Source organism: Lichenostomus cassidix, chromosome 7 (genome assembly GCF_008360975.1).
Source record: "Lichenostomus cassidix isolate B80296 chromosome 7, HeHo_3.0, whole genome shotgun sequence".
Lineage (NCBI taxonomy): Eukaryota > Metazoa > Chordata > Aves > Passeriformes > Meliphagidae > Lichenostomus > Lichenostomus cassidix.
The window spans coordinates 27,996,158-28,008,694 of record NC_139488.1 but is presented as its reverse complement, the minus strand read 5'-3'; the positions used below and the strand labels follow the sequence as shown (position 1 = coordinate 28,008,694).

Below are 12,537 nucleotides of genomic sequence, written 5' to 3'. Positions count from 1 at the left end.
AATGAGACCAAGAAAAGGAAATCATATACTATGGTTATAGCTCTATTAAATTTGGCTGTACAGAACCAGTCAGGAAGTACCTTCCCATGCCCCAAGTAACTAACATGCTCGCAGGAGACATCCACAACATAAACTTCATGGTAGAGTGGCTGACTGCAGCAAAAAGGAACCTGGCACTTGTAAACAACAGCAACGCAGGATCAGAGCTGTAAATGGCTCCTGACAGCACACTCTTCATGGAGAGATCTCTGTGAAATATGGAACATATTAGCAAACCTAGGCTGGAAAGCAAGGCATTCTTAGTAGGTGGAACTTTTTAATAGCACGTCATTAAATCTCTCTTACATTTAGTATTTTATAGATGTAGCTTTCACAGCAGCATACTCATTACAAAAAAGGCACAGGTATCTTACCAGACAGTGAGCGGAACGGACCCAGAGGCCAAGTGCCTTCTTTTGTCAGTGTTTGGGTACCACAGTGATGAGCACAATCATGTGGATGTCTCCACACACTGAACAGGAAATATCCTTATTCTGCTACCAGTCTTCTTTGGCCCTATTCCCACACAAGTCCGTCAGCTGAACATGGGCCAAAATTTCTGCCTGTGTAAATTACTGTAGTTCCTCTGCTGTCACTGGCATTGGGCCATTTTTTATACCAGCTGTGGCTCTGACCTACGTATATTTAAAAATGGGGTCAAGTGTAATAAAAATCTTTAGACCATTTGACTTCTTAATGTGGACATAGGCAAGATGTGTTAATCTCATTTCCAGGACTAAGGCCAAGAAGTACAACCTATCTGAAGCAGGTCACCTGCATCCATATATAGGCACCCAAACTAAGTGGTTTAAGAAGAGACAAGAGTTTGCACATCCCTCTGATTTCACTTGTCACTTCAGGATGAACTTTCGAAAATCCTACAAGAAAAAGGGATTGGTGTGCTTTTCCTGGCCTATGCCATGCCAACAGAAGGTGAAGCCATTCAGTGCTTTGTCAGGGTTTGCTCCATCACCAGGACACAGGCTTCTGAACAACATGGACACCAAGTCCATACAACCTCAAGAAAACCACTTACTTCAGCTTTGTTCCTGATTTTCCCCATTTTGTACATGAGACTTCCCAATTTTACACAAAGACTGCAAAACTTTAAAGAGTGTTCTGAAATGCTGTACTAATTCTGTGTATTATTTCTAATTACTGTTATCTCCATTACCACTACACACCAAGAGGTGCTGAGGATGGCTGTCAAGCCAAGAAATTATTGTTCACCCTGCTGTATGTGAAGCACTTCTTGATTTTGGAGGTGGATGCTGTAGAAACTTGCCCTCTGTCTACCTGAGAAAGAACCTACTAGTCATTGGGTTTGAACTATTGCTAATGAGCATCATAAGACCCCCCAGGCTGAAACATCATGATGGAGCTGAAGCTGGAACAAACACTGAAATCAATTCCAATCACAGCAACCATGTCTAAGCTGCCAGTAACACCTTACTGCACAGCTCAATGATAAAGACAATCAGCTTCTAAAAAAAAACCAAAACAAAACCCCCCCCCCAAAAAAAAAAAACCATTATAAGGATTGGAAGTGTCATTTTTACAAACTCCCATTACTACGTAGATCGGTCTCATATGATTTAAACTCATCCAAACAACAGGGTTTCCCCTCCAGTTTTAGCATGAGAGGTGTTTTAAACCAAGACACTGTTTAAAACTTTCTCCTGTCTCAAATAATTCAAGATGGTCTCATAAGGGTCTTGATAAATAACCTGAAGCAGCAGACAGATTACAGACTAGCAGGAATCTGTAAGAGATAGCTGATCTATTTAACATTGCAGCTAACTTTTGAGCAGGACTGAGTTGAACAGGAGCAAGCTGTTAACAGGAGATTCGCACACCTTAGATCTAAGTCCTCGAAGCTCACAAGATCATTACTATTTACCCGGTAGGCCTGACTTTCTCCTTCAGACTAAATTTATCTGAATGCTTCAGACTGACTCAATTAGCATCAGTCCTGAACTCTCTGCCTTGGCACAGAAAAGCAGAGCAGGAAAGTTAAATTGCTGCGAACAGAGTGGCAGTCAGATCCAAGGAGGTCAGCTCTCCATGACATATTTCTGTGAATAAGAGGCATTAAACATGAAACAGAACACACAAGATTTTGGCTCTGTGTCTTTGCTTCATATGGAAACGCCTTCTCTTCACAGCATCAAAGCAAGGCAGGCATCTGGTGTACCACTATTAAAAGACTGCAGTGTGATAATAACAGTCTTCAATGGTGAGGGACATCTAGAAGAGAAAATCTTGCTGTTTTTCCTGTGTTTTGCCTCAATAGTTCTTATGGCTGCCTTACCCAGTCTGAGCATGGAACATGCAAATGTTCTGCCTGTTCCTTCCTTTCACTATGTATGTAGGCAATCTTTCCATTTTTTTCTCTAGCATGTCAGAAAACCTACCTTTGGCTTTCTAAACCAAAAGCTACAACTCCAATCAAACCTCTTATTGTCTCATTTCTGTGATTTCCTCTGGCTTCTGACCTTCCCTACACTGACATCATCTGCTTCCCTTCCACAGAGGATGCAGGCTGTGATCCCTTTCTCAGCCAAGTGCCCTCCAGTTCTGAAGTGCTCTGTTAGGTAACTTTATGGCATTCTTCCATACTTTCCCTACAGTTTTCTCATTTCTTCCCTGTCTTTCTTCTGCATCTTATTCTCAGCCATTCCTTCTGCTCTGCACCCAGGGCTTGACTCCATAACTCCTCAGGCTTGTCCTTCAGAAGTGTTTAAAAACAAAAGCAAAATATGAATATTTGGTTAAATTAATTCAGAGTCCACTTGACAGCTTTTATCCTAAGTGTTCAATGTCAAGGATCATCTCTTTGTTCAGTGTTCCCACAGCATCTGCTTCCGAAGGAACTATTCAGTCACTGAGATGGCAATATAAATAATAAATCCTGGTAGAGAACCAGCATAGCATTATGACAATATGATAGGTGCTATAGGAGGACAGCTCAGTTGGAAGTTTTATTGCATTCACTCACAATCTTTCAAATACTCTCAAGAACCTACAGCTTCAAAAGCTGTGCAGACTGAGGTACAGCACTTGAATGGCCTGCTAAAAACCAAAGGCAACTTGCTGAAAGTTTTCATCTGGAGTCTCCACTAAACTCGTCCCGTGGGAAAAGACAGTAGTAAACAGTGGAAGAGAAACACAGTCCAGATATTTCCACAGAAAGTAAATCTGCGTCCACAGAGAACTGCGTATATCTTGCTAGCTATTATTTTTGACCTCTTGGAGATTTATTTTTACTACAATTTAAATGTATCTGTTATATGCCATAACATTATTATTATGGGAGACACTAAAATAGCAAAGTATTCGAGGCACTTGATACCATTTTACAAAACAGGGAATTACAGCCAGCAATGACTTGACTGCTGCTCACTGCAGCAGCCACCAGTGCTTGTGACCCCCCCTTTTGGCCTTAATTCTTACAGCTTCTCTGTGGAGTTACTCCCAAAATTGTGGTGTGCCTTCTTTTGCCGTTTAACTTGTTGGGGGGAGGAAGAGGGTGGCAAGAGGAAAAATGGGAATTAAAATCAATCCAATTTACTGGGATGAACTTCTGATTTCTGTTACCAGGCTGTGGACACAACTTTGGACTTACAGCCCACAGCTTGAAGCTGTCACCTAAGCCTACACATCTCATACCAAAACTACCTGGGATACTTTAGAATCATAGAACAGTTTGGATTGGAAGGGACCTTTAAAGGTCATCTTGTCCAATCCCCCTGCCACAGGTAGGGACATCTTCCACTGCCTCAAATTACTCACCAGGCTTCCAGGGATAGAGCATCCAGAACTTCTCTGGGCAAACTGTTCAAGCATTTTGTCATCCTCATCGTAAAAAATTTCTTCCTTATCTCTGGTCTGAGCCTACTCTCTTTTACTTTAAAAATGATGATTCCTGTCTTACTGGAACTGATCCTTTTCTAAGCCTTCTCTTCTCCAGGCTGAAAAACTCCACCTTTTTCTGAGCCTTCTCTTCTCCAGGCTAAAAAACCCCACCTCTCTCAGCCTTTCCTCATAGGACAGCTGTCCAACTCCTCTGATCATTTTTACAGACCTAACCTCAAGGCTTTAATTCTGTTTTTCAAGAAACTGTTTTAAATAAGCAGAACTTTGTTTGTGCAAGAGTCTCAGGCTTTGGCCTCATAGTGCACACTCTAATAAGACCAAGAAAATACATTTAAATAAATAAGTTCCATCTTGGATAATCAGCTTAGATTTTCAATGCTCCAACACTGGGGAACATCTCTTCTCATCAAGCCATGGTAGCTCATAACTTTCCACTCCTGACAAACACAGCTGGCAAAGCTCTTTGTGTTCAGCTTGGATGCTGTTTGGCATAACAGTCTGACATTGACTTACAAGACCAGTGAAAAATACCCACTGCTAATTTTCCTAAGTGCCATGCCAGAGCCTCTGGGGGCCATGCATTCGCTTACCTTCCCACACAGTAACAGGATTTGTTTCCAGCTAATAAAGCAGACTTCAGCCAAGGAAAGACTTTAGTTAGGATGTCCTCCTTCTTCATTACTGAATGATATATTCATGGTAAAGCACTAAAGTTGATAACATCTTTTAAATACATTTTTTCCGTAGTGTGGGAGATACATGGCTATAATCCCTGCAGATCTCCTTTTTCTTCCCCATTGCCCCCGTGGTTTATCATGTCCAATTAGCCATCTGCCATGCCCGCACTGCCATACAAAGGAAGCCCCCTCTCCTCCTCCGCAGCCCATCAGCGGGGCTATTGTCCCTGCTGACAAACAAGAATCAGACACTATTGTTTCCAGCTGACGATGCTGCTCCCTAAGTAGGCTGCCAGTTGCCACTAAAACAGCGGGAGCGCCAGGGTACGCTCCAGGAGCCAGGAACCATGCCAGCAGCACTGATATTACCGGGGAACCTATGCAAAGCGCTTTTTGAGATATATATATATATATATATATATATATATTTATATATATGGGGTGAGAGAGATATAGATATTTTCTGATTTCAGGTAACAAACCAACCCGAGCCAACAACCACCCTTTCTATCGCAGTTGCACTGGAGCATGGCTGACCTGCTGCCTTTACTGCTTCACCAAGCAGTCACTTGGCAAAGAAAGGGTCACAATCCCCAGAAGAGAGCAACATCTTGGAGTCAAATCGTTCCCTGTTATGTTTTTATTATTAATACTATGCTAAAGACAAAGCAGGTCTTCTACCACTTCAGCACAGCTAATTCCACACATCAAAACTACCCTCCCCCACCCAAAAAAAGTGTTTCAAAAACCTGAAAACTTCACCGTGTCTACATAGGTACTAATTATATAATGAGGTTAATTTAATTTCTCTCACAAACAACATACATTCACCCTTTCTCCCAAGGCCACTTCACTCAAAGAAATGACCAGAGCAGCTGGTCTGCCAGTCACCAAGATGTTAAATTGAAGATCATTTCCTCTTATTATTCTCAGCAAAGCATGATGTGACCTTACACTAAAAACTACAGTCTGCCTAATTATGGTAGTTTTGTTCCATCAGTGAAACTGAAATGCTCGTTCATATAATTGAGGTTACTAAAACAGGAATTTCATTTTTAGTTTTAAAGGTAATTTGTTGCCTTGAAGTAGAAGTGCGACAAATTAGACCTATGGACCTGAATGTTTCTATTTTGTGCAATTTAAAAGAAACAGAAAAGATTCCTAGATTTTAGTAAGAATGCTACATGTTGATATGAGACAAAGAACCCCAATAAACCACAATTTCTTCTAGGCACTCATTAATGAAAATGAGCAAACAAAGTGAATATTTATATTTAGAAGTAGAAACAGAATTATCTTCTAAGCTCTTGATTAAGTAACAGAAATTACTTAAACTTCAATGAATGTTGTAAATGGTATTTAACACTCCAACTGAACATACAAAGTTTCAATATATCACTTTGAATGTTCACTGAATAGCTCAAAATAAAATAAATGAAAAACAATTGAAACTAATGTGAATCCCCAATAATCACACAGGCTAATGACTTTCACAATGACTTAGAGGAAAGTCTTTGCCCTGGATTCAAACACAAGGGTCATTCTGAACCAAATATGAAATGCAACATGAAAATGTAGATATTTTGCTGAAATGTTACTTCATTCTAAGCATGAAATGCTCTAAATCCCATTTCAACACACTGCAGGCCACATATCACACAGGTGACTGACTTAAACCTAGATTTACGATTGCCATTGCAGTGCCTGGGCCAAGTTCTGTTTTCAGTTACATCTGTGAAAACTCCCAAGCAATTCCTCTGAAGTTCTCTGGATCTGTACAGCAGTAACACAATCCATCCTAGAAGGGAGTGGGAAAGAAATAATTCAAAATATTATTACTTCTTCTTTTTACAGTCCTTTACACTTTGAGGCTCTCCATTCAGACAATCATATTTGACTTCTCTTTTCATATCCAGCTCTCTTTTGCAAGACGTGTATTGGAATATTCACTGTTATTCTTGCCAGATTCTCTAGGCAAAATTCCCCAAGTGGCACAGTCCCTTCAGTTAAACACAGGGTGCGTGAGCCATGCAAGGCTGTAAAACGGGAGTTGTTTATCCAAAGAAATATTAAAAGCAGGACACCAGTCCAAATCAAACAAAAGCACAGATACCTCTAAGTCGTTTCATGACTTTAAGTTCCACCCGTAAAAGGCACAGGACTATGGGTTTATAAGGCCTAATACTCCATAAGTATTTTCTTTGATGTAACTATGAAGTACTTAAAATACCACTGGGTACTGTATGGTACATGTCACCATGGAGCAATAAAGCTGCTATACATCCATAATCAGCCTTTCCAGAGACCATAAGGTCACAGCAGCTGAAACAACAGAATACTTCATTTCCAGCCTTCAAGAGGCCCAGAGCACCTGTGCAGCCAGAGGACTCCCTAAAAGGCTCTTACCATGGGGGTGTGCCTGGAAGTTACAGCAAAGAAAATCCACCAAACTCATCAAAGCCACTCCCACTTTTAAAACCATTCCCCAGCAGGTTATTATTATGGGACTTGATAAAATACAGTATGGGAGGCAGGTGGCAGGAAAGAGAAATAGTTATATTTGCCTGGCCAGGCTGGATACTCCCTTGTATCAATGCCACTCATCATTCCAAGACACACACGGCCATCTGATTCCACATGTAAAATGGTCTACACAAGCACTAGGAGGGTTCCATTTCTGCGATGACTTCAGGATTCTTTTCTTCTTTCAGAGTTTCAACCCAAAAACACAGTGTAGAGAACAGGTTCCCCACCATAACTTTTGTAGGTGCCATATCAAGCTTTGTTACAGTGCCTGTGCACTTTACTAATGTCTTTGCTCTAAGCTTATGCTCCCTATTGCACCTTGTGCTAGAAATAAAGGATTGTGAACTTCAATACAGATGAGCTCTGAAGAGTAGCTGTGTGTGAAAGGCCTCTTCCTTTGGAAGGAATTATGTTCAACTTTAATTGAGTTAATATACATATAAGTATCTTCCTACTGGCCTATAACACAATGCAATCTCATCCAGAATAGGCACGTTGTAAATAACTATCAGATATATCATCCCTTTTGCCCTGTACATACTTCTGAGAGAGAAGGAAGAAAGTCGTATGGGAAAGAAATGCTCCTCTGAACATAAATCACTCATTTAAATTGCTCCCTTCCAGCACCAGACAAAAAGAGATCCTTTTTTTTTGTCACAAGACCCCTCAATCCAGCAGTTTTTGCCCCATTTCTCAGCAGCATCTGCATGGCAAGAGGGGGAAGAGGACAATCATTCCTGCCAAGACCTCTTGCTTCACCTATATGTGCTTTCCCATGTCTACATGGAACTAGCAGATCTGCCTCAGAGAGCCCTGAGGTGGAGGAGATGGAACAACCACAGGGCAGAGCCACACAGCCTTCCCCATACACTGGGGAGGCTTGGGGGAACCAGTGTTCCCACCTGTAGTGGAACAACTGTCCTCCTCCCCCATGTCAACCGCACTGGAAAAATAAAAACAACCTACATTAGACAACAAAGAAAGAAAATAACAAAACTCATATTCCTGACAGAGTGAGAGGTCAAAGCCTCCAGAGAGTGGTACAGATTTTATTAAAAGCATCACCTTAAAGAACACAAGAGCTTTCCAAGTGGAAGGACAGACTTGACAGTATTTTCTGCAACAGCACGTCCTTTAGCAGCACACCTTACCAGACCAGGCTAAGGCCTATGAATGATAAAGTCTCAAGGAAGCCAGGCATCACACAAACACCTCACCCCTAGAGACAACTCTATTGAATCAATTTACCTGCTCTACAAGGAGACACTTGAGTCCATCAACCTCAAGGAGCACTTCTCTGCTGACATCATTTCAAGCACATCTTTTGATCAAACAGCCTGGCCAATGCCAATCATTTTAAAGTTACTTAAGAGCAGAACTGCCAGTCACTTGTGCACAAATGAACAACACTAGAAGTATAGCTGGCTGAAAAGCAGAGAGCAAACAGAATAATTCATCACATCCAAAGGAGATGGATCAACATCAGTTTTCAACTCACTCACAGGAAGTATCAATGACAAAGTCGGGATCTTCATATCAGACATAATCAACGTTATACTTAAAGTGCCAGAAAAATAAACTAGAAAATAAAACTGTACCTGCTGCTGCATAAGAAATATTGATGACTACTTTTGCTAGTAATTGGTAGTTTGCTAAATTGTTCTGTCACTGACCTCTATAAATATTTAAAGTTTTGGAAACAGGATTTCCTTATGTATTTCACCCCTGTTTCCAAAACACACTGCAGAAATTATTGCAGCTTAACCAAGAAGCTAAAGCTTTCTCTCTGTGCCTGTGTTCAAGGGATATCTCTTATTTGTACACTTTGCAAAGTGGCTTACTTTATGTTTCAAACTGTAAGTATTTGGATTCTATTCCATGCAATAAAAACATTTTCAGTACACATTTAATTCAGACTATTAAGAGTTCCAGAGAACTTGGCCATATTTTACCTGTCAAAAAATTAGACATAAGAAACTTGGTAAGGCATACCTAGGCATAGATTAGGTTTTTTACTCAAACATAAGCTCAAACAGAAGCGATAGACATTATGCAGAAATTGCTGCTACAATTCAGCAGATGGTGTTATCCTAGAAATCAGAGCTGGAGACTGCAGTAGTAATTTCTGCCCTTCATGTCCCTCTGCCTGTTAATTTTTATCCCAATTACATGGGATTGATTCTCTAAAAGAGAATTCCTGAATTTCTTACTGCATTTATCTGATGGTGAAAATTAGAATAGTCCCTTCCCAGCCTGACTCCAGGGAGGTTTTAACTGACTGCCAGCATCAACTACACCGTTGTTAAATCCACCCTTTTCTTAGAAGTCATTCCTAGTTCTCATCACTGTAAGCACCAGAACAGATCTTCCTTTATTACCCCACGTTAATTTCTCCAGTTTGATTTTCTCTGTACAGCTCAGAAACCAGCTCTCTCAGGGAGCTGCTAAGGGAGCGGTACCTCGAGTGTTTGGGTGCTGCTGGGGGAGCTGCTCTGCGAGCGGCGCCACTCCCAGCCTCAGCCTCCTCTGCCGGTACCAGGGAGCAGCCTATCGATCCTCCCGGCTCAGTGCAAAGCCCAGCTGGTTGATAAAAGCCTCTGAGAGAGGTTTAGTTGCTTCAACTCCGATTTTTTTTTAACAGAGAATGATGAGTTCATGCTTTTCTATGTGATAACTGTGAATTTGGGAGGAGTTTAACCTGTTTAGTATACGGTCGTGTTATTAGAGCAGATAATCTTTAAACCATATAGATTCATTTTTTATTTGAAGTGAGCATGTAACACAATGGTTATGCTTTCCAAATCCAAGATTGCAAGTCAGGACAAGGTATAAAAGAAAAAAAACATAGTATCAAGGGAAAAAGAATGCTAAGTCAATGCAGGTCTCTGTAGCTGTTACAAATCAGACCCCATCTCACAGTCTTTACTAAGCCAGGATTGCTACTGTCAGCCTGAGAGGTGTGGGAGTAAGTTGTGTCCTGGCTACAATCATTCTCCCAAGCCCCACATCAGCTGTTCTCTCTGCCATCCATTAAACCCAACTTCACACAGGCACAGCAGCAGCATACAAACCCCACAAGTGAAAGAGCCCCAAACAACACAGAGAACCAACACTGTCATTTCACACAAGTCATACATGTTCTCCTGCTTTCCCCCTTTCTCAGGGATGTTGCCAGGCCACTCTAATAGCAGACAGCCAAAATTAATTGCTAATAGTCTGGGGGGGGGGTTTTCCACATAATTTTTCATCTTTTTGCAGAAACAAATTTTGCCATCTTCTTCGATGAAGGTTAAGGTGAAACAGACAACCGTAAGGGATGGCCTATGCATACATGCTTCAGTGCAAGAATAGGACTTTGGCCAGGTTCCTGTAATTTAATTCCTCAAGAAACAGAAGTGTTAGGAGACTCTCTGAAATCTCTGGGCTAAATGTATAATGCAGGTTACAAGTGTATTCATGGATCTACAGGTGAAATTTCAGGTGAAGGAGGCAGCTTGGGAGAAATGTCTAGTCACATGGCTCCCTGTGCTTTTCTCTCATTTAGGAATACTTTTTTATATAAGCTAGACAGATTTGATGCTCTCCAAATTCAATTCTGCTAACATGCTTATGTTGAGAAGGCAGTGTCACAGAGAAATGATTCAGCTTTGGGTGAAGGACGGGAGAGAGTGAAAAGGTAGGGGGGAACCTTAATTAACACATTCCTTTTAAAAGGAAAATTGGTCAGTTATTTTTCTTTTCTTTTTTCTAACAAATCTGTCATTGTTGAGACTTAGGAAATTATCTTGTAACCAGGTAGGTTATCAACAGGCAAATATCCCATGGCTTAATGACTTGTGGATCATAAGATACACACAGCCAGACCTTATTAGACTTATCCTCTAGATCAAAGGGTTTTCACATAAATGGGGTGCAGTCTACCATAGCATAGGAGCTGCTGCAGGCCTTCAGGATTTTACTTCTTTAAAGTTTTGGTGATTACATAATCGCTTTTTTGTAGCTGGAGCTCTAAGCATTGTATGTAGCTAATGAGCAGGTAGAAGGAGGAAAACAGCTGAAAAGCAGAGTCTTGACAAACAGCTGTGGCAGTGTCAGTCCTAGCCCAAAAGGGTCAATCTCCTTATGAAACAAGTACTTAATCCTTTACAATTTTTAATTAAAAATCTACCAAGAAGGTTATAAAACTTTCTTAAGATTTTGACGGGGGGGAGGGAGAAGGGGGTGTGTGTCATGCAGACCACAAGTTGCTTCAGTTGAGATGCTCATCCTATGCAAAGCCGTGTTTCAGAGCTGGGGGCTCCACACAAACACCACCTCTCAAACGGGTGATGCAGTGGGGACCCCAACACGTACCTATTGCCCACAGAACTTAATTAACCACTGCTTCATTAGCAAAGACCCCCTGCGCTCTGCTGTAGTCCAGCTACACTTTGGCTGCACTTCAGCATCCTCTGAATCGGGAGAGTGAAACACAGGGCTCTCACCCAGTCCTGAGCTACTTAGCGAGCCCGTCTTCTCTAGGTCAGCATCCCCAGCCCGTAGCGGGGCTGCGGGCGAGCGCTGCCCAGAGCGCCTCTGCGCTCACTCACTGCCCACCCGAGGGCGACAGGAGTAGCGCCCGGCGCTTCGCCCGGCTGGAGCGGGGCAGGCGGGGCAGGCAGCCAGCTCCGCTTCCAAATACCAGCCGGTACCCGGGTGGCCGCCGCCGCCCGGGGCGGGGGCCCGGCGGGGCCCAGCCGGCGCCGCTTCCCGCGGGGGTGACAACGCGGCAGCTCTCCCCGAGCATCCCCGCGGGGCTTTTGTGCCTGCTTGGGGCGGGGGCCTGGCCAGTCCTCTCCCGAGGCGGTGGGAGCGCAGCCCCGCGGTAGCATCCTCCCGGGGGCGGGAGGGGCGACAGGGGCATGGGCGCAACAAGGGGCTGCGGTGGACAAAGCGAGGAGGCTAGGCGGGGACTCCCTCCATCCCCTCTTCTCCCCGCGGCTCCGCTGCCGGCGGTGCCCGCGCCGCAGCCGTCAGCTCCGCATCCCACGGCGGAGGCAGGGCCCGGCGCTTCCCCTGGCCCCTTCCCCGCGTCTCCCCTACCTGTTCGGAAGAAAGCATCCACCTCGGAGTCAGGGACAGCGCCTTCCTCCGCCGCCCCTTCGGCGGGATTCATGGCTGGGGGAGACGCGGCGGCGAGCCCGGCGGCTGGTAATATCCAGTGAGTTAGGGAGGAGGAGAGCCGAGAGAGAGAGAGAGAAAAAGAGGGAGGGAGAAGAGGAGGGAGGGAGGGATGGAGGCGCGTTCAGCTGCGAGCCCAAGCGAGCGCCCCTCGGATCATCCCTTCCGCGGTGCCTGCGGGGCGGCTGCCCCGGGGCTGGGCTGCGCTGCCCCCGGGTGCGCTGGGCGGTGCGGTCGGGGCGGGGTGCCGGTGCCGAGC

At 43.7% G+C, this 12,537-nt stretch overlaps 1 protein-coding gene across 11 annotated transcripts in view; it reads right to left on the bottom strand.

The window, feature by feature from the left end:
• The window catches only part of KALRN (kalirin RhoGEF kinase), a 476,294-nt gene extending 463,965 nt beyond the window's left edge, over positions 1–12,329 (bottom strand). For all 11 annotated transcript variants that reach the window (XM_085066971.1, XM_085066977.1, XM_085066972.1 and 8 more), the window contains exon 1: positions 12,201–12,329. In XM_085066971.1, the coding sequence (XP_084923097.1) occupies positions 12,201–12,273 (73 nt within the window). In that variant the 5' untranslated portion in view covers positions 12,274–12,329. The remainder of the gene's footprint in view (positions 1–12,200) is intronic.
• Positions 12,330–12,537: the final 208 nt, after the last annotated feature.